The 23,233-nt window shown below is 38.8% G+C and overlaps 3 protein-coding genes across 5 annotated transcripts; 2 read left to right on the top strand and 1 right to left on the bottom strand.

The window, feature by feature from the left end:
- Nucleotides 1–12: 12 nt before the first annotated feature.
- LOC149736162 (uncharacterized) lies at nt 13–14,144 on the bottom strand. Of its 2 annotated transcripts, XM_089878449.1 has the most exons (13): nt 13,837–14,142; nt 13,059–13,127; nt 11,994–12,098; nt 10,993–11,715; nt 10,515–10,631; nt 9,512–9,616; nt 9,077–9,212; nt 8,126–8,234; nt 7,088–7,705; nt 6,600–6,704; nt 6,034–6,093; nt 5,434–5,602; nt 13–5,270 (listed from the first exon to the last, which is right to left on the bottom strand). In XM_089878449.1, exons 1-13 carry the CDS (start codon nt 13,937–13,939, stop codon nt 4,918–4,920), a joined length of 2,772 nt encoding a protein of 923 aa, XP_089734575.1. In that variant the 5' UTR covers nt 13,940–14,142; the 3' UTR covers nt 13–4,917. The 2 variants fall into 2 exon arrangements, with proteins under 2 accessions (XP_089734575.1, XP_089734576.1); XM_089878450.1 differs by lacking the exon at nt 6,600–6,704 and having other exon boundaries at nt 13,837–14,144.
- Nucleotides 1,097–2,338, top strand: LOC149736163 (tumor suppressor candidate 2-like). 2 transcript variants are annotated; one of them, XM_089878476.1, is made up of 3 exons: nt 1,097–1,318; nt 1,555–1,672; nt 2,065–2,338. In XM_089878476.1, exons 1-3 carry the CDS (start codon nt 1,176–1,178, stop codon nt 2,140–2,142), a joined length of 339 nt encoding a protein of 112 aa, XP_089734602.1. In that variant the 5' UTR covers nt 1,097–1,175; the 3' UTR covers nt 2,143–2,338. The 2 variants fall into 2 exon arrangements, with proteins under 2 accessions (XP_089734602.1, XP_089734603.1); XM_089878477.1 differs by having other exon boundaries at nt 2,077–2,338.
- A 5,951-nt stretch (nt 14,145–20,095) lies between the features above and the next one.
- On the top strand, nt 20,096–23,091 carry LOC149736164 (THO complex subunit 7 homolog). Its single transcript, XM_089878471.1, has 6 exons — nt 20,096–20,275; nt 20,692–20,806; nt 21,051–21,165; nt 21,515–21,669; nt 22,179–22,315; nt 22,638–23,091. Exons 1-6 carry the CDS (start codon nt 20,263–20,265, stop codon nt 22,727–22,729), a joined length of 627 nt encoding a protein of 208 aa, XP_089734597.1. The 5' UTR covers nt 20,096–20,262; the 3' UTR covers nt 22,730–23,091.
- The last annotated feature ends 142 nt before the right edge of the window (nt 23,092–23,233 follow it).

Below are 23,233 nucleotides of genomic sequence, written 5' to 3' on the forward strand. Positions count from 1 at the left end.
AGAAAAACAATATTGAAAATGATTCTTTTTTTCGCCTGCTATGGTTGCGTGTGTATTTTATCCTCCTTTGTTTATTTTAACTATAGAATGAATGAATGTAACTTACTTTATCCTCGCGTGGCCGGAAAACGACAGTCGTTATCACACGGGTTTAACACCTCGTGCCAGCTTACGAGTTACCATGTATGTTACTTTGTGGGTGATTTTTTTTGGGGGGGATTTTTTCATTTTTTTTATGTATGGCTGATAATTTAGACCACCCATTAGTGACCACTAGGTTGAAGCAATTGCCGTTAAGTGTCTTGCCCAAGGACACATACGCCCACAATGGTAGTAGCGACGAGCCTTGAACCCATTACCTAATGGTTACAGGCAGGCGCGCTAACCACTACACCACGGCGCCGGACAAGCGTGTTGTAATGACTGGCGTTTTACTGTTAATTTTTATTTCTTCGCCTTTTGCTTATTATTATAAGCAAATGAAGGCGAAAAGAATACAAGTTAAACTATTGGCAAAGAGACGGAATTTAAAGCAAAACGTCGTTGCTTTTTAACCTACAGTTTGTCTATACATTTTTACAGTAGCGTGTTTTTAATAATTGTTTTAATTCATATCGCTAAAGATTCGCTATAGTATTCGAAGAGGTAAACAAAAATTGATTTTAATTATTAAATACGCCCAAGCACACATACGCCAACAATGGTAGCAGCGACTAGCCTCAGTCTTGTATCACCTCTTGCATAGAAGCGCGTGCCCTAACCACAAAGCCATGGCGCTGGCCCGACACCTTACGGGCACAAAATAATATAATACTACAACAGTTGCAATAGAGTGAATAGACGATACGCATTTTTTAGTCATTTGCAAAAAAATAAAAAGACAATATAAAATTAACGCTACATTCAAACATTTTGTATAACGCTACATTAGCTCAAACATTTTGTATATTATTTGCACAACACATTAGGTAAGGTTTGTGCAATAAACTCCCCTTTTCAACTAACTTACCCCGTGTTAGCAACATCACTCATCAACAACATTACGCAACTAACTGGGGAATATTCTTTTATAAAACCCCCTTTTGCTTAACAAAGTTTTACATTTTTGCTCAAAAAGTTGAGTTTTTTAAAAATATTTCAGCCGTATTACAACTTTGAGATTAATTCTTATAACAATGGGCTCCCAGGCTGCAAAACTGGCACGAAAAAGTTACGACTACGTGAGCGGGAACGACCAAACCAATCCTGAAAATTCCAACTCTTTAAAAGCTTCAGGATTTGCATTAAAAGGAACCCCGTTCGTTTTTACCAGAAGCAGGTAGTTTTGTAAATATTCAAAAACGAATTTCATACGTTTTATATTAAAATTGCTATTTTTTATTACTTTGCTTATATACAAATATAAAGCTTTAAATACCTGGTTTTAAACAGATATATTAAAACTAACTCTCATGGCATTTACTTTTGTACTGCTCCAACATTATAAACACCAGTACCAAATCAATTTATATATTGATTTTTTTTCGAAATAAATAAACTTTAAACTTTCCCAAGTTCCGAATACTTCGACGAGGATGGTCACCTCGCTCATGAGTTTTATCGAGAATCGAACGTTAAATCAAAGAAAGGGAAATACACTCTCAAGCGAATCACCAAAGGTTTATACAAACAGGTGAATATAATGTAAAATTTTCAAATAATTATTTAAATGGGTGAATGAAATGATTAAACAGGTAAACCAAAATTTTATATGGGTAAATAAAATTTTTTTTTGACAGTGGTTACTTTACTGACCTTTTAATTTATACAAGCAATTGAATTTCCAGTTCAGAGCATTTGCATCTGAACAGTCTTGGGTTCAAGACTCATCGCTGCCACAATTGTGGCCGTATGTGTCCTTGGGCAAGACATTGTCCTCCATATGTAATAAAATAAATAACATCTCGTCCTAGAGTTGCCGCGCCCTGCAAGATAAATGAAGTTAAAATTATAAGGTTAAAAAAATAAATCGACTTTATGTTTACATTTTTCTACTTACAACTTTTCAACTTTATAAATAATTAGAATGTTATGCAGGGAAAAGTAAAATTGGAAATCCCCCGTCTCAATTGCGAATTCCCCGTTGTTATATACGAAGGTTGACCTCTGCGTGACCTCCACTTGGATAGTGATGTCATAATAGTCATTGATGTTGGTTGTGAGGTCAGAATGATGAAACAATCGTGACAATTGAAAAACTATTGTATTATAATTATGTTGTCACTGTGAAGTCATTGTTGTTTATGAATACATTAATCGAAGGGCATTGTCGTTACCATTAAAGTAAATACCATACTAATATTTTGTTACTTCTGCTACCTTAATGTGATAAGTTTTTGGCACCTCTGGTATATAAATGTTAACTATATATCAACGTTTCGTCTGCCCATGAAAACTATGCTTGCCGCTGCTACCATTGTTGGGATATGTGTCCTTAGGCACTTAACGACAAATTACCAACTTGTAAGCGGGCACGAGGTGTATGAAACAAAACACCCGTGTTATAACGATTGACGTTCCCCGCCATGTGAGGATAAATAAGTTGCATACGTGGTAACTCGTAAGCGGGCACGAGGTGTATGAAACAGAACACCCGTGTTATAACAACTATCGTTGCCCTGCCATGCGAGAATAAATAAGTTGCATACGTGGTAACTCGTAAGCGGGCACGAGGTGTATGAAACAGAACACCCGTGTTATAACTACTGTTGTTGCCCCGCCATGCGAGGATAAATAAGTTGCATACGTGGACTTGTAAGCGGGCACGAGGTGTATGAAACAGAACACCCGTGTTATAACTACTGTTGTTGCCCCGCCATGCGTGGATAAATAAGTTACATACGTGGTAACTCCTAAGCTGGCACGAGGTGTATGAAACAGAACACCCGTGTTATAACGACTGTCGTTGCCCCGCCATGCAAGGATAAATAAGTTACATACGTGGTAACTTGTAAGCGAGTACGAGGTGTATGAAACATAACACCCGTGTTATAACGACTGCCTTACCCGCCATGTGAGGATAAATAAGTTACGTTCATTCATGAAAGTATAAATTATATTTATTCACACATTTAATACCACAATGCAGGATATGCAGCATTTAGCTACATAAACGTATTTAGTTAAGTTGCTTTGGGAAAACCAGGGCAGTAAAGTTACTGTGATAGATGCACAACACTTCAATAACTTTGGTTCAACTTTCTGCCTTTATATTGAAAGATTAATGAATATCAAGGTTACAATTATCGAGTATAGACTCATTATAATATAGCAGATGTTTCACCAAGTCTACTCAGTCTTCTACAAGCACTGATGATGCCAACAGTTTTTTATAACTCAAGTAAATGTATAACATAAAGCTCGAGTAGACTTGGTGAAACATCTGCTACAGTATAATGTGTCTATACTTAATAATTGTAACCTTGATATTCATAAATAGGATTTTGCAATAATGAATATTTCGTGCATAGATTGGTCAACCAATCAAAATCCATGATGATGTCATCAAAAAAATGATGAAAAAATTGCCAACACAAAATAATAATTTCACTACAGAACTCGTAAAAAATTAGTTTGAAAAAAAGAAATGTTTTGATCGGACAATTACTTTGCCACTGACTTAGTTTATCGAAAACTAAGTGAGCTTCATAACAACTGCAAAAAATTCAAAAACATTATATTTCTATGTTTTGCTCTTATGTTAATAACGAACTGCATTGTGGGAAAGATGATAATGGGCATTGTTGTTTGATTATGATGAAACAATGGGTTCACAAAACAGATTGTGACACACAAACTAATTCCATTGTTTTTAACACAGTTTGATGAAACAGGTAAAATAACCATTTAAAAATAAGCTGAAGGACTGTATCCAGGTTTTCCTATGTTTACTATATTATGTATTTCTAATGGAAATATGACCCTGCATGTGGTGTTTATATAAGCTAAGTTGTATTTGGCCGACACTTGAGTGTTTTTTACAGGAAGTTTTACATGGTGTCAAAAAACAATAACCTTGAATTGGTTGCACCTTTCACAGCTGTTTATGTAAGTTAAGTTAAAATTTTGTTTTGTTGACATTCTAAAACTAGTGCAAAAATACTGAAGTGTCGGTCAAATAAAACTTAACTTATATAAACACATGTGAAAAGTGGTGCAACCAATTCAAGGTTATTGTTTTGTTGACACTTCGTGAAACTGCCTGTTGAAAAAATATGAAACACCACGATTTATTTTAATATTTCATTAACATCTAAAATTTTTTTTCGAAAATAAAACAAAAATTCTAATATTTTTTAAAGATAGATTCTAATATATGTGGATAGCATGAATGACAGCTTAGGAAACCTGGATACAGCTTGTAACAGAAGTGCTTTATAAAATGATTCTGAAGGCCAGGCTATGAAGAAATTACTCGGAAACCTGTTTTTGATTAAAAAAATAATATTTTGCACAAATAGTTTTGAGCACCCATGTTGGTTGGTGAAGTACCACTGTGTGCGTTGTAGTGCAAAGCGGAACACAGTTGGTAAGAAAGACAGAACAATAAAATATGATCTCTGTGAGTTAGGGGCCCATAGGCGCCGAACCTGGGGTGGCAGGGTGGGCAGGTCAACCCTGGAATTTTGAATTTATTATTAAACATAAGAATTTACAGGATTAAGCGTCTAACTATCCTTGCCTCTCCTGTGTCATGGATGTTTTAAACTGGGGTGGCAGGGTAGACAAGCAACCCTGGATTTTTTTGCACATTATTAATCAGTAAACATTACAACCAACTTTGTTTTTATAAACCATAGAATTGAGGCATCCAACCACCCCTGCCTCCCCTGCATTTATAAAAGCTCGGCGCCTATGGTTCAAATATGTTATCCATGGTCAGGAATTCGCGAGATTCGACGGCTCAAATATCGCTGAGTCACGAAACGAAAATGAAGCGAGATCCTGCGATGACGACTCAGCATTTCCTTGATCGAGAAGCGACAATAATTCCCCGATTTGACAAAAATTCGTCCGTTTTGAATTTTCTTCGGAATTTTCTCGCACCCCCGTTTTGTCGGCCGCCTCGACTAGTATTCCACTAGTGGGGGTAGTGTTATCGAGGAGCAACGACTGAAGCGTGTCAATGTGAGCGGATCGTTCACTCTCGCCGTCAACCACGGGGGTTAACTCCTTTGTGAGGTCATAGCTGTTTGAGTTGTTATGGTTACGGGGAATTTCCGTGATGTCACCTGATTGAGTTGAAGAATTAATTAAATTATCACCAAAATTCATTATTAATTCAAAAACTTTAGAAATGCTTGATTTTAATATTGGAATTATACGTACAGCTACAGTAGATTCTAAACACAGTTGCCCATGGGACCTTGCTTCACAACTATGCATTGCAACTACCTTGCTTTTGATGTATTTTCATAATATCTTCATTTTTCCCAGCACTATTCCTCCTGAGTGCACCTATAGCACCAGATAACGTAACTTTATGCGGCCATGGGTGGTAGTTGATCACGTTCGTTGAAATTCCATTCATTGGGGACGTGGGATCTTTCTTAACAAAGTTTATCTGCAACAGAAACCAATTTAAACAGTGAAGAACAAAGGTGATTGGTTCAAATCCCAACCCAGGGATTTATGTCCCTAATTTTAACAGGAAGCACCAAGCGCTGGTGGGTGAATAGAAACTAATGATGTAAAAATATATATCTGTTACTCACATCATCAATCTCGTAGCTTCTGACATTGCAATCCACATTAATAAACAAATATAACATTGAACCAATATTCATACAAACCCAGTAAAGTGCATAACACATGCATAACTTCGGTTCCTACTGCACGCACCCACATACATTTAGAAAAACACGCTACAATATGTTTGTATCCTTATGGACCTTAAGCATACTTGCACAAACAACCAGCTAACAACCACGATACATACACATAAATGCATACATAACCATGATATACACAACAACACCAACACGCAATACATACAGATGAAGTTGGAGGTTGGAGTTGGAATTCTGTTGTTTCGTTTATTAAACTGGATGGGACCTGGGCGACATAAACATCATATTAATTGGGAAAACATAAACATCATATTAATTGGGAAAACATAAACATCATATTAATTGGGAAAACATAAACATCATATTAATTGGGAAAACATAAATATAAATTATGAACTTAAATTATTATAATGTGCATAACCCTATGCGTGTTTGTTTAATGTTTAATCATAAACTTTATTGGGATTTAATTTAACATAAATAATTTTCTCTTTGAATTCGATGGCGATGATTAAAATAGTTAAAAAGCACAGAGAAGGGAATTAGCAACAAAACAACAGTCATTAAAGGGCCTAAACACACCCCACGTCACTTTTATTTTTTATGGTAAATTCATAAAGCGACTGTTTTATTGATTCCAAAAATATTTTGCTTATTAAAATTGGTCCAGTATAGGCGGAGATATTCGTCCTCAAACAGTGATCTCTAGCGCTATCCTTTTTTTACTACGAGCTCCGTGATATAAACACCCCACTACTGCAAGACACTTACGTCTGTCGATTTGGATCTTTTAATAATTTCCTTGCTTAGATGAGCGTTCGTATTATCATGGATGTGATTGTTGGTTAGTTTGGTTGGTTGGGTGTACGAACGTGTCTGTGGGGAAGCTGGATTACTATGTATATTGTACACAAGCTAATATTGTGCTCATGCTCACTGTTGGATATAAATAAGCAATAACCATAAATACATACGGCACACATTGGGGTGAACTATTATGGGCAAGGACCTACTATAAGGAATGCCCATGGTGCTTGAAAATCAACTAGAGTTGGTAAATTACATTATTTTTAACAAGTTCTGTTTCAATCACCATGGGCTTGAAGAACCCCACTGAGGCACGCAATGATGGATTCTACATTACGCAGGTGAGGTCCTTGAGGAAGGCGTAACCAAGACCTACGCAAAATTTGCCAATTACCCAAATCAGCAAATAAAACAATGTGGGATATAAAACCAGAGACCCCTAAAATACCCACCAGCGACTTCCTTTGTTTCATCGTAGTTTTCTTTTTCTTCGGTGACCTTGCGATGACCTCATTCAGGGGATTCCCCGCTGGTTTCTTGAAGTGGGTGACCGTTATGTGGGGTGAGGGGACTTTCCCCTCGTGGGTGGGTAACGAGGTAGACCGGGGTTTTCCCGGGGCTTCGAAGGGGGGCTGTAATCGTTCTGCCCCATTGGAGGCCCCGACTTTATCTGATGGTTGCGTCTTATTTCCATTAGGTGCGCTAGAGGTCGTCCTTTTATGTCGCATTGTGACATCAGCACTGTAGGATTTTAAAGTCCTGGGCGCTGGAGCGGAAACGCACCTTTTATTGTGAGGTTGCTCAATTGATTCAATGTCGCTTGTGACATCACAGTCGCAGGGATTCGAGTTGGTTTCTTTGCTTTCCTGGATATGGTTCGACGATGAGTTCATTGGAACGAACGAAAAGTTGGTTTTGCCCTGAGTTACGTTGGAACGACTTTGTTTCAGCAACTGTCGAGCGAAGTTGGCTTGCGTGAACGAGGACGTAAACGTTCGCCACTGGAGGTCAGAGTTGTGGTTGTATGGGGAGTGGAATGAATCCAACGTTCGGGACGCGAATCGACATACCTGGGGGGTGGGGGTCATTATGTAATGTTTTAAACAACAAATACCTGGAATGTTATAATATGATAGCCTATGTTTTTAAGGAAAAAAGCTTCTGATCTAAATTGTTTAATTGGAAAACCAATGTTTTGTTTGCCTGGAGAGGGTGGGGGCTGGGGTAATGCAATATATTTTAGTTAGTGACCACTGGGTTGGAGTAATGGCCGTGTCTTGCCCAAGAATGCTCCCAACATGATGTGTTAAGCATTTTGGTTGCAATGCCACCTCACCACCAACTTTAAATATGTCAATGATAACACTCACACAAGTATTGGATCCATTTGGATGCATGCCAATGTTTGACACTTGTAATGCTTATAATAAAACTCACATAATACATACATACCCTGTATACCCATGTTATTTATACACGTTAATACTCACAGTAGATGGCATTGGAGGTTGAGACTGAGAAGACAGATGAGGAGGAAGAGTTGCATCCGGATCGAATGAGGAATCCTCCCAACAATCGATGTAGCGAGGAGTGGAAGATCTGGGAGGGAGGTAGGCCGTAGGGTAATATTAAATGTACGATGCAATCTATTTACAACGACTGTCGTTATAACACGGGTGTTCTGTTTCATACACCTCGTGACAGCTTACGAGTTACCAAGTATGTAACTTATTTAAAACATCACCAAAAAACGGGACTTAAATATTAACAAAACTCCTAATAATACAAATTATTGTATAACCTCATACACACAATATAAGCTATGCACATAATGTTTGAAGGCAGTTAAGACAATTGTGATATATATATATTAAGGGAGCTGTTATGTTTATGCTTTATTTTGTTTATGCATTTACTAATTTGACTGAATGCTTAATAAAAGTCCTGATTTTATATAAGATTGTTTAATCATTGTGCACACACACACACACACACACACACGCACACGCACACGCACACGCACGCACACACACGCACGCACACGCACGCACACATAAACACACATAATAAATGCAAACACACAAAGTTGGGTAAGTCCCCACGCATATAGTTCCTTATATTTGTGGGTGGGTGGGATTTGAATATTAGCTGTGATGTCACAATAGTGAGTGTTACATAAAAACTATCATTGTCTTGTCATAAATGAATAGGAAATTGAAACTTTATTGTCTATATTTCGCTAGAGTTGCACAAATATTAAAGATTTAAATAATTACAGTGGGGGATTTAATCCAGCAGTATTTACTGAAAAAGTAACACTTAATCAGTTTCAGTTAATCAACTTTAACCATCCTCAGTGTTAAATGAGACAAGAGTGAGTGTTATATAAATACCATACAATGTCATAGAACATATTATGACGTAACACAAGACACGCAAACCTGGGAAAAAGTGAAAATGAAGATTTGGACTTGGGTGGGGTGATCGAACTCTGCGCTCTAGCTCCACCTAGATGCCCAACTGCATTGTGGGTATTCGGAGATATCTTCGATTCCGCTTTTGTTGCTCGTTGGTCCACTAAAACATAGAAATAATAAAAAAAAACATTGAAATGGCTTTGATGCACCTTGGGTGTTGGGGTGATAGGCCTGTATGTATGTAACTTCTCGCATGGCGGGGCAACAACAGTAGTTATAACACGGGTGTTCTGTTTCATACACCTCGTGCCCGCTTACGAGTTACTACACATGTAACTTTGTGAGTGATTTTTTTTTTGTATGACTGACAATTTAGACAAAGACAAAAGATTAGACAAAACTGAAGACCTCAAACTTATAGAGTACAGGTGTAACACCCTAGGTGTTAGACAAACACACCTGTTTTTGTAGGGAGTGAATTCAACTGTTGGGAAGATTTTTCTTTCAATCTTATCTTTGCTCTTGCATGATCCACAACTAACTCATCAAAGGTTTTCCTTCGACCTAAATGTGGTAGTTACGTGTTTAATAGGATCGGCTTTTATAGGTATGCCCAGTCACACAGATAAAGCTAAGTGTGTACCCAGGAAAAAACTGTTATTTTGTGACAGTTTTTTTAAAGGTGGTTCTGTGGTTAATAATGTGTTTTAATATTATTAGATTGATTTTTTGTCTGGCATAGGCGCCAAACCAGGGGTGGCAGGGTGGGCAGGCCAACCCTGGAGTTATCTGCACTATATTAAATAGTAAACATTGTTTAAATAAGTTGGGCTTTCATATGATCACATAGTCATAGAAGGATGGTCCTCCATACATTGTTGGCAATCCTAGACAGGGTGATGTTTTGGTAATATATGTTGAGTTAAAAGTGGTTATTTTTGACAGTTAGTTTTGCAAATTTTCAACAAAACAATAACCTTGAATCGGTTGCACCACTTTTTAAAGATGTTTATATAAGTTAAGTTGTATTTGACCGACACTTCAGTATTTTAAACAGGTAATTTTACAAATTTTCAACAAAATAATAACCTTGAATCGGTTGCACCATTTTTCACAGGTGTTTAAACAAGTCATATTTACTTGGAGCACACAAAACATAACAAACACTGAATTTGAATATTCTGCTGCAGATCATGGTAACTAAATATGTTCTCCTGGCATTTTATAAACACAGGGGAGGCAGGGATAGTTAGACACACAATTCTGTGAAACAAATCTAACTTATTGGTTGTAATTTTTACTGATTAATGCGATGCAGAAATTTGGGGTTAGCCTGCCCAGCAAAACTGCTAGTTAAAAAAGTTGGGGCCTTTTACGTTAAGAAACTTTGCATAAGCCGAAGCTCAAGACCCTCTTACAAGCCTATTAGGAAATATATTGTGAAAAATATCTTATATAATACCTGTGACTTTCCGTTTAATACTTCTTGAATGTGACTTACAGGTAAGAGACCTCGTACAGTTAGTTTGTTCGTCTGCTATCCAAACACCACAGTGTCGATCAGGGTCGTATTCCCTGGCTGTGATATATACAACATTACTACTGGATGGTATTTAGGGGGAAAATGTGAAATAAGGATGTAACACTACCAAACATATGTTACGGATGATTAGTTTGGGAAACACATTAGTGGCCACTGGATTGGAGTAATTGTAGTTAAGTATCTTGCCCAAGGACACATACGCTGATATGCCCACAAAGGTAGCAGCATCGAGTCTCGAACCTGTAACCCCTGGTTATAATGAGAGCGCAATATCAACTGTGTTATGACATTACCCAATTAACCATTTTATTCCATGGAAGCTGAGATTTAGACCTAGTTCACCCACCACCCAAAATTCCAATTTATTCAAAAAGTACAACATAACCCACAATCCTACCTTTTAAAGGCAGAATTTTCTTTGGTTTTGGCAACACTTTATTAGTAGTAGCACCGTTGTGGGCCTGGTTTGGGGTATTCCCCCTGTCAGATGTTTTGACAATATCCAGCTGTGGATTGTATTTATGTTTGTGCTGCCTGTGTGGGGGGGAGGCAAGATGGACTTTCTCTGGGACAGAAAATTGAATTTTAAGCGAGCGTTCCTCTTTCTCCCCTTGTTTAATGTTCGCTACCGCTGTCAACGTTTCATTCGAACTGACAACTTTCGCTGCGTCTACGAACGACCTCGTAGGGTTTTGTTCAACGATGTGGTTCTTCTTTGCGAGTTTATGAAGTTTATTGGTGTGTCCTCGCTTGTCTACGTCGCTGATCTTCCTCACAAGGTCCGGTTTCATTCGATTGATCTTCGCGGAGGAGAATCTATGATGATCCTCATTCTTCTTGAAGTGGTTCTTATCCCTCTGGACATGGTGGCCAGTGTTGCCGCAAACCGAGGCAGAATTCACAAGCACTGGAGGAATCTTCACTTGATTTGGAGCCGATTTTAATCTCGCAACACTGTGGGGTTTGAGATCGAAATCTCGGAAAACTTCAGACTTTTCAAGTTTGTGTCGCGACGGGGAAGTCCTGTACGTATCCGTGGTAACCATGACATCATTATCAGAGCGAATACGAGGTTTCTTCACGAACTCCGGGTTTTTGCTTTTCTCTTTGTGGTGTTTTTCTACAGGTTATGAAACCATTATTATTAGAATGGGATATTTATTATTGAGTGTCTATAAACTGCCTCAGTGGGGTCTAGATGGTAGCACCCTGGGTGTTGAAGTATTGGGCCAACTCTGGCCTAAATCCCAGGTCTCATGGCGTGCCACACTATAGGACCTCACCCATATAGAATAGAATGTGCATATACAATGTTGGGGTAATGGCCAACTCTGACCTAAATCCCAAATCCTAAACAAGAACCTCATCCATAATAAACACCTATATACTTATACTTACCAATATGAAAGTTAAAAGCCTGAGGTTTAACGGGCGAACCACAGTGGCTGCAAACAACAACGTAGAAATGATCTTTCGCTGGACAAAATCCAAACAACCCTAAGTCTGTAATATAAGATTTCTATGATTATTTATTTGTCTGTAAAATAGGATTTCTATGATCTGGTTGTCGGTTATATAAAATTTCTATGAGTATTCCGTTGTCTGTCCTATGTATTATAACATTTCTATGATTTGGTACAAGCATACGATCCTTATGTGACTTAATAACGAAAAACAAAAGAAATTAAGTGGATTGAAAAAAGTAAAGGTGTGACATCATAATGCATTATTGAAACATAACAATGACACTTGTTCAACTTCCTGTTCTGACAATCAGATGAACAATGGTGATTGTTGCTTCATAAACTTATAACTATGTGTTTATCTATTTTGTAAAAAATTAAATAAAACATCATTGAAAAAAACTTGTATTTTTTTAAACGGAAGAGTAATTTTCAATGAACAAAATATTGTTTCGAAACTTATTTTGTTGCAACTAAGCTTATTCATACGATTGAATGTAACTTATACAAAATATAAAAAAACAAAACAAAATTAGATACACAGTAGGCTATATAATATTATATATATACATTATTTTTTAAACCTATACTTAAACAAAATCAAAATAAATTGGAGTGAAAGAATCTGCCTACGATATATGGAACATAATCTATATTATGACATCATAGGTGTTTATATGATGTGTGAAACATGACCCATTATTATACGACTGACAATATTTGTTTTTATAACTTGTTATCCACGGAGATAAAATAACCCAACAGTTTTCACTACATTAAGCGGGTAAGTTTTGTAAAATTTTAAAGTAAAAAACAGACCTCAGTGTTAGTGAAGAATCCTTCCCCTGGTTTATTGACTAGCCACCAACACAACCCCTAACTACCAACCTACAACACATCCTAATCTACCTAAGGATTCTTCACTAGTGATCAAAATGCATTAATATGATTGACAGGTGATTGTTTTGTCATAGTTTGGTTTATGAGTCATATTACCCACCTTGTCTTTTAAGTTTTGCCACTTCTTTGTCTTGTCGAGTTGAAACACTATCAGGGCTGCTATCATTGCCTGTTAAATAGGTTGGGTTAGATTTTTCACATTTATTTTAATGTATAAGGGAACCACCAACCATGAAAGGCTGGTATTATGAAGCTAAAAAGTGGAGTTGACATTTTGTGTGTCCCGTCTTATATTAATATATTAAAGTCAAAGTAACAGCCCAGTTTTAAACCAATTGTGAGTACGGGAGTGGCAACCATGGATAAGTCACTCAAGTTCCCACCCACGAAGATATAAATGACCAAACCAACCAAAATTCATGTCTGTTTATCCACACACTGCAATAGCTTCAGCAACTCGACTGTGGACATGGGAGTGGCAACCATGGATAAGTCACTTAAGTTCCCACCCACAAGGATATAAATAATTAAATGTTTTTAATAGATAGTATGTTGCACTTAGTGATTACACAGCAAAGGTATCAATACTGTATGGTGGGTGTAGTTGGCCTATGCCATATAATACATGAGGTTATACCTGCTTACTAATGAACTTATTTATACTATTGTGGCGGAGCAATAGTTGTTATAACAGGGGTGCTCTGTTTTATATATGTCGTGCCCGCTTACAAGTTACCACAAATGTAACTTTGTGGGTGATTGTTTTCTGTAACGTTTACAATTTAGACAATCCATTGGTGCCATTTGATTAGTGACTACTGAGTTGGAACAATTTCTGTCGGGTGTTTAAATGAAACTTGTTTGAATTAAAACCATACCTCCAGCCCCAGTATCTGACTCCACAGCATTCTGCCAATCCGTCCAGCTATGTCCGGCAAATAAGTCAAGTTCGGGTCCAGTCGTATCATCAAAGGCAGCCATAATAAATCAACCCATTTAATCTTACGCCATTACTCTTGGTAATCCAAAATTTACCAACTTTTCGGTTTAAGTACGTAATTTATTGTTTATTTCTGATATAAACCGTTCAATAGGGGTTAATTTTGAACAATTACCGGCATAATTTGGTATAATTTACTAATAACATTAAAAACAAAAAGTTTTCAATAAATATTAAAAGCATCGCCGCACCAGCTGACTTTATCCACATGAGGCGCTAGAAATCAATTGTTCTTTGATCTGTTTACCAAAACTCCCCGTCGAGAAAACGGTTTCTCGCCTTTTTATTGCTTCAAATTTAGAAATTTTCTATTTATAACTGGCTCAAAACTTTAGTAGGTATATTATTCAGTAAAATTGTTTATGTTTTTATGGCAAAAATACTCCAAAGTAGATAAAAACGACTGAATCTGGTTAAAATGTCAGACATAGGAATTATTGAGCACGTAGGGCCCAGAGTCGTATAAACACCGAGTAGTCCAACTGCCGCCTTTGTGTTTTCAAAATAGAGCAAAAGTAGTGATTTTAGCAATGGGTTTAAACGAACTTTTTAGGTTTTGTTTGTATTTTCCTTTTGTGGAACGGTGTAAAACAGCTTTTATTTACATTACCAAGCATTTTTTTGAAAAAAATATATTAATTTAGCCCCATTCAATGACTAAAATGTCACAAATCAACCGCTTCTAAATTTATTTTTTGACTTTTTTTGATACAGAAAACAAATAAAACATGATTTTTACATTTTTTAACCTTTAAATTTGTTTCTAGGGTCAAGTTATCTATAATTTACCGAAAAGCAGACATTCTCCCTATACCTACTGTGTTATTTTGGACCCAAATTGCCGTTCAATTTGTCTTTTACGTAACAATGGGTTGGACTACTCGGTATTTCTATGGCTCTGGCAGGGCCAATGTAATATAGTTCTGTTTCTTCGAAAAGTATTGCTACTGTAACGTATTTCTTGTAGTGTAACGTATTCGTTGTTGTAACGTATATTCGTTGTTGTAAGGTATTCTTTGTTGTGTCTGTGTGCGGTTTGAGTTGCATCTAGCGGACATCCGGGTTCTATATAGTCTGGAATCTGAATAACCTTAGTTTTCTCGGTCATTATATTTTGGACACGCTAGCGAGCGGTCCGTTGTAAACCGCTGCCTAGAATACCGCCATAATAAAAGCTCTGATTGTGACAAGTTTGTTACATTGGTGACCACAGAGGGACCATGGAAGAAAGACGCCTTAAGACGCTAGAATTAGGTTTGAGTTGCCTTGAAGCGGAAAATCAATTGCTTCGCAGTCAGATAAGCTCTCTTACCCGACGCTTGGGCAATTTGGAGCGCAGATTTACGGAGACTGAAGAGGTAAAGCCAAAAGTGGAGGTTAAAGATACAAGCTCTCCGGCCTCCGTGATCTTTCCCAGGATGTTCGATGGTTGTAGTAATTGGGGCGACTACAAACAATATTTTGAAAATATAGGTCGCGTGAATAAGTGGTCGGTTCAAGAAATGGGTCGTCATCTCGCCGCGGCGTTAAGCCATGAAACTCTGGAAGTGCAGCGTAACTTAACCGGTGAGGATAAGTGGAACTACGACTGTCTAACAAAGGAGCTCGACAGGCACTATGGAAACACAAACTCAACCAGAGCGCGCGCACTCTTTCACGCCGCGGCTAAGATGCCCGAGGAAACCTATTTGCGATTCGGGAACCGCCTTCGGCGCATAATTAGAGATGCGCATCCTGCCTTGCCAGTGGATTGTGTGCAACGGTATTTGGTCGAGCAATTCATTTCGGGCTTGGACGATATGTCAATAAGACGAAATCTAGCGCAAAGACTACCAGATACACTGTCAGAAGCGGTAGATATGGCTGACCGATTGCAAGCTTTTGACTTCCACGCGATTCAGCAGACACCGCTTCATGAATGCCGGGATTCGAGCGGTACCAGGGAAGCACGTCGTCCAGTACAAGTCTGTGCATTTTGTGGCGAAACAGGCCACTGGAAAAGAGATTGTCGACACTTTAATGCGTCGCGTCATGGAATGAGAACGTCAAATCAAACTTCTTTAAACGGGCGATAACTGGTGAAAAGGCCGATTCACCAGTTGTGGAAGACGAGGCCAGGTGGACACATGTTTTTTATGTTCTCTGCATGCTGCAAGGTTTGTCTAACCCTATTAAGTTTTTGGTTGACAGTGGGTCAAGTGCTACTATTTTGGACCGTTCGGTTTATGAACAATTGTTGTTGTGTGGTGCTATTGGGCAGTTAACTCCGTGTGGTGTAATTCTTACGGCCGCTAATAAAGGAAATATAAAGTGCTATGGTAGTGTTCGAGTCTGTCTTAACTTTGGAAAGGTGCAGACAAATGTAGTTGTCCTGGTAGCTGACATTGGCACTCCTCGAGGTATATTGGGTTCTGACATACTCATAAGCGAAGGTTGCCTGATAAATTTTAAAACACGATCGTTGTTGATTAACGGGCAAACAATAAATATGGAATCGTGTTCGACGACACATCAAAACAATCCGTCTCGTAGCACTACCAAATCGGCATTAACTCTTCGCGATCACTTTCCAGAACATCTAAAATGTTTGCTCGAACCCTTGCGCCACTTAGACGTTGCAGAACGAGGAGCTGTGCGGGACCTCCTTGCGCAGTACGAAGACGTGTTCGCGAAACCGAATGGCGAGTTGGGTCGCACGCAGTTAATAAAACATAACATTGATACCGGAACCTCACCACCGATAAGACAACCCCCCCGTCGATTATCTTGGGCCAAGAAACAAATAGTGGATGCCGAGCTGCGAAGGATGTTGGCCTTGGGAATTATTGAACCGTGCGTTGGTCCGTGGTCGTCCCCGATTGTATTGGTAAGAAAAAAAGATGGAACTCCTCGATTCTGTGTGGACTACCGAAAACTCAACGCAGTGACACGCAAGGACGCTTATCCCTTACCCCGAATCGACGACATCCTGGACACTCTCGGCGGAGCTAAATATTTTAGTACGTTAGACTTGGCCAGTGGCTATTGGCAAGTCGAAATGAACGATGCCGACAAAGCAAAAACGGGTTTCGCCATTCCGGGTAAGGGTTTGTTTCAGTTTAAAGTTATGCCTTTTGGTCTAACGAATGCTCCATCCACGTTCGAACGTTTGATGGAGCGTGTCCTTCATGGTATATTGTGGAATACCTGTCTAGTCTATATTGATGATGTAGTATCCTTTTCTAATGATTTTCGAACAGGATTACAAAGATTAAGGATTGTGTTCGAGCGACTCCGCGTCGCCGGTCTGAAATTGAAGCCGAGAAAATGCCAACTGTTTGCGACCAACGCCAAGTTTCTGGGACATATGGTTTCATCCGATGGAGTGCGCTGTGATCCGAGCAAGGTGGAAGCTGTAAGGGAGTGGTCGACTCCCACCACCGTCAGAGAAGTACGAGAATTTCTTGGGTTCGCATCGTACTACCGTCGTTTCATCCCGAACTTCGCTGGTGTCGCTGATCCTCTGACATCGCTAACCAGGAAAAACCGCAAGTTTGTGTGGAATAATGAGTGTACTAATGCGTTTGAGCAGCTTCGGTCTATGTTGTGCGATACCCCCGTGTTGACTTACCCGATGCATTTAAAACAGTTTATACTGGATACCGACGCCAGTGCCACAGGTATTGGTGCGGTCCTCTCCCAAAAAGACAGTGCCGGTCGTGAGTTGGTCGTGGCATACGCTAGTAGAGCGTTAAGTAATAGTGAGCGCAACTACTGTGCCACTTATCGGGAATTACTTGCAGTGGTTCATTTTTTTCATCATTTTAGACATTACCTATGGGGTGCCTCTTTTATATTGCGTACTGACCACTCTTCTCTTCAGTGGCTCATCAACTTTAAGGAACCGGAAGGAATGCTCGCGCGTTGGTTGTCTGTGTTGGGAACTTACAACTACGAGGTGGTACACCGGCCCGGAGTGAAACATCGGAACGCTGATGGACTGTCTCGTCAACGTTGCCGGCGCGCTGAATGCCATGATTGTCAGCGTCTGGAAGTATCGACTTCACCTATTCCAGTTTCTGTCATTAGGGGGCGGCAAACACAACCTGTTTCCTGGTGGGAGAGTTGGACGACCGCAGATATCCGTAAATGGCAAAATGAAGACAACGTTTTGGGGCCAATATTACAATTAAAGTCGCAAAGTCAATACCCCCCCTCCAGAGAAGAATTCATGCGCCTTACAGGAAGTGATCATTTTTTCAGATGCTGGGATCAACTGGCCGTCATGAATGGGTTGCTTTTCCGAGTGTGGCACGCAGACGAGGAAGGCCAACCAGATTCACACTTGCTTGTTGTACCGACAGTGATGCGTCGAAAGATATTCCACCATCTCCATGTTTTGAGAACCGCCGGGCACTTGGGGATCGTACGAACAACTGCTCAGATTACTCGTCGATTTTATTGGCCGGGATTGCGGATCGACGTTCGGAACTGGTGTCGCTGGTGTACGGCGTGTGCGAAACGGAAACCTCACCACGGAAGACACCGCAGTAAATTGCAACAGTCCACGACGAATGCTCCTATGGAACGGATAGGTATCGATTTTTTAGGCCCTTTACCTGTGACTAAAAATGGAAATCGTTATGTACTGGTAGTAAGTGACTACTTCACTAAATGGACCGAAAGTTTTGCCCTGCCTGATCAAAAAGCCTATACGACAGCAGAGACCCTTGTTTTTAATGTTTTTACCAGGTTCGGACTCCCACGCTTCATACACTCAGACCAAGGCCGGGATTTCGAATCGCATCTTTTTCAGGAAATGTGCGCCATGCTGGAAGTACAAAAGACGCGGAATTCTCCTTACCACCCGCAGTCTTCGGGATTAGTAGAGCGATTTAATCGTACATTGCTCCAGATGTTATCGATGTTTGTCAATGAACACCACAATGATTGGGACGATCATCTGCCATATATCATGATGGCTTACCGCGCTTCCAAGAATGAGTCCACAGGTTTTACTCCTAACTACCTGATGTTTGGGCGAGAGATTGCTGTTCCCATCGATGTAGCATATGGGCTACCAACAATGGCAAGAAGACCTACCTGCCCGATAGAATACGTTGAACGCCTGCGACAACGGTTCCAAGAGGGGTACACACGAGTTCGTATGAGTTTACGCCAGGCTGCCGTTCGACAAAAGCGAAATTATGACCGCAGCGCTGCACCGCTATCGTTTATGTCCGGGTCCTGGGTATGGTATTACTATCCACCCTACGGAAAAAAGAAATTAGGAAAAGGCTGGGTTGGACCGTTCCTGGTGATCCAAAAAATGTCAGACAATCTTTACCGGGTACAGAAATCGGCCGATCACCCCTCGCGTGTGGTACATGTTGATCATCTCCGACCATACGAAGCGGAGTATATGCCGGCAGATTGGACACGTGGATCGCAATTTGGACAGTTACATGACGCGATGAACGAAGCGCCAGCACAAACGCCGTCCATTGTCGCAAACGCGACACAACCAAACTTGTCTCGATTTAGGCGGATTCGGCGACCTCCAGTACGCCTCGACGACTATGTGGTCGGCTGAATGTCGTCATACTTTTCTCTTAATTGTGTATGCTGTACCATGCCCGTGTGTTTTTTTTTTTGTTTTTTTTTATGTATGCTCCTGTTTTCTTATTTTTATCTACTTTCCGAGGTCGGAAAAACATTTTTTGAGGGAGGGGGGTAGTGTAACGTATTTCTTGTAGTGTAACGTATTCGTTGTTGTAACGTATATTCGTTGTTGTAAGGTATTCTTTGTTGTGTCTGTGTGCGGTTTGAGTTGCATCTAGCGGACATCCGGGTTCTATATAGTCTGGAATCTGAATAACCTTAGTTTTCTCGGTCATTATATTTTGGACACGCTAGCGAGCGGTCCGTTGTAAACCGCTGCCTAGAATACCGCCATAATAAAAGCTCTGATTGTGACAAGTTTGTTACACTACATATAATACGTGCCCATCTATTAAAGCTAAGTTGTCCTGTTTTGAAATGTTACACAATTTAGAATATTAAAAATATCATCAGAGTTGCATTTTTTATTCACTACAACAATGCTGAAATTTTTTACAAATCGTCACTACCACACATTCCGTTTGCGGAACTAGTTTGGGGACGAAAATATTCTTTGGCGAAAGCACTGGGGTTACGGGCGCGAGTTTTGTTTACTTCACTACAGTTGTGTTGTAGCTTATGTTTATTTACTACAACATAATTAATAACAGGCACAGTTTGGTTGGAGATTGGATATTTAAACTGTGTGAAGCTTTAACTTAACATGGCGAGTGACGGTAAGTCATAAATATAAAGTTTAACGCCGTTAAAATGCATTAAAAGATGTACAAATTTTACTGCAATTATAACGTTATATATTTACGTATCTGTGACTTATTTATATATGGTAGTTACGTATATGTGCAAATCGTTTTGCTAATTCCCTTCTGTTCGTTGTTCTAATTAATCAGTTTCAAAAAGTAAATAAAGTTATATATTATAGTTCCCATTTAACCCAATGATGAATAAAGTTATATATTATAGTTCCCATTTAACCCAAAATGTAAAGTTTTTTTACATTGTAAACACTAAACAACATTCGTTTAATCGTATATTCATATTTAAAGCATATTATGTTGACTGTTGTTTTTAAAAACGACCTTCGTTACTGTATTATAAGAGATAAATAAGTCTTACGTTTGTAACCCCCCAGATGACGTGATACGCAAACGGTTGTTGATCGACGGCGACGGTGGAGGCGATGAACGGAGGTTGAACGCGCTCATGAAGCTATTTATTAAGTGGTGTAACTCACCTGATCCTGATATGTGGGTATTTTGTTTGGTGTGGCAGTTAGCATGAGGTGTGTATGCGCCCATGTTTGGAATTTATAAAGAGGGGTAGTCTATTTTGGAACATTTCTTCACGTACAAGCGAAAAACCAGATATATGATGCAATGAGCATGGTTCATTTTATTTAATGCCTTATTTTTTACAAAATGGGCATTCTATTGTGCCCTCTCTGTTCTATTTTAAACAGTTCTAATTTAACATACAATATAAACCCTACAGATCAACACACCAACGAATGCTGTCGTTTCTTGCTGTTGGTGAATTCGCTGTAGCCAAGTCATCCTTTGTTTATGAAATGAATATGAAACAGATGGAGAAATATAAACAACTACAGGTTTGTGGAATATTTATCTATAAATACAACTTTATCTCAATGTTCTGGTTACAATATGCCTGGAATTCTAAGTACAACACACCAATATATTTGGGCTAATTTATTAGATACCAGGGTTGGTCCATTACTAATCACTCTAGACATCACATTGGCACATCCCCATCTTAATATACACCATATTTCATGTTAAAAATCAGCATTGCTTTATTTTTTACAGTACCTGCATTAGAGGAGTTAATTTAGATATCAAACTATGCATGTTAGCAAGGGCAGCAGAATAATACCTTATACATTGATGCATATGTTTAATATTATATTCATACACATAATGTTTGTGGCTTATATATAGGAAGAAATTGATGCAAATGTTTCTCTGGCCAAAAAAGAAATTGAAAAATGTAAAACCGAACTTGCTGAAGCTCGTCTAATTCGAAAGAATCGAAAAGAATACGACGCGCTTGCTGGTGTGGTGTTGCAACATCCGGATAGGCAGCAAACTGAGGGGTAAGTCCGGGTGTTGGTGTAATGTAATTAACTTATTATAATAGGGCAGGGGTTGGTATTGGTAACTAGCAGATAGTGGCTTGCTATAAGTGTGTCGACTGGCTTCTGTCTGTGGCCTGGCATTTATTTTTAACATTTTGAGATTTATTCCGATTTTTTATTTTGTTTTGTGAAATATACATTTGGTCATTACAACACACAACAAGCTGTTGGAACTTGGTGTAAACTATGTTATAAACCTTTTACCCTGCTATGGGGTATCAGTGTGTGGCCTTCTGTTTGCAACCTGGCTTTGGTCTGTGACGTGATATTGGTCCGTGGCCTCGCAGTTGTTTGTAATCTTTATCTTTACCATGGATTAACAACACATCATTTAGTTAAAATGTTCCTGAATGTACATTTTAGGATTTATTTTGTTTTGTAAAATATATATTTGGTTAATACAACCCACAACAAGTTGTTGCATAATTGTGTAAACTATGTTACAACAATCACCTATGGCATCACAGACAAATCTCTGAGTTAAAATGTGACTTGAAAGAACTGGAAGCCAACGAACTAAGGCTTGTGGAGAAATTGGACTTAAGGAAGAAACAGTTTCATGCGTTGCTTACTTCCATTAACCATCTACAGATAATGCTCAATGGTAAGTGGTAGGGGCATGGTATGTATAATGACACTATGGTGCATTGGTATGACTGCTTGCCTTTTAAGTGGAGGGTACATGGTTTGAAGCCTGATGTTGCCACCATTGTGGGCGTATGTGTCTTTGGTCAAGACACTTGTCGGCAATTGCCCTCGCTGTCTAAACCCCAGGTCCCATGGCATGCCTTACTGTTGGACAAGGAGATAAATTATCCAATCAATTCTTCACCACTTGTATGATTAATTAATAGTAGGAACGCACTTATATAGAATAAAAGAAATAAATAGATAAATAAATAAACCAAACATCTTCTTACAAACAGAAGAGGAAGAGGAGGACAAGCGATCACTGGATGTTGACATGGATGATGCAAAGATGGATACTACGCCGGAAGAACTTGCGCAGAAAACCTGAAATATTTCACAAAAAGTTCATCATTTAATTTGAGGTTTCAATACAGACGTTATGTGGCCTGTGTTGCATCAATTTGAATCATTTCAAAATATCAATCATTTGGACTTGGAGTTTTTTGAATAAGTGGCCTTTGCTTATGAATGTTGGTTTTATAATTATAATGTGCCAACATTATGGCCATAGCCTAACTTGTGCATATTGCCCACATCATAGTTTGCTTCACACAGAGTTCTAAGTGTTTTAAAATAACCCAAAATGTACCAATATTGAACTAATTTATTGTTGGGTACTTGTCAGTGCTTTTCATCAAACAGTTACTTTGTTTTGCTTACCTTAGTAAAATTGACTTCAGAAACCTGAAATCTGTCTATTGATTTAAAATTTTACATACTTGTTTTGCTTAGCAGTTTTTTTCATTAAAAAAACGGTTTTTAAAATGAAGAAAAGTGTATGTGGCAAACATGTTCGTGACGGAGATAAAATCTAACTGTCATTAAATATCCC

This window comes from Ciona robusta, chromosome 5, assembly GCF_009617815.1.
Source record: "Ciona robusta chromosome 5, ASM961781v2".
NCBI lineage: Eukaryota > Metazoa > Chordata > Ascidiacea > Phlebobranchia > Cionidae > Ciona > Ciona robusta.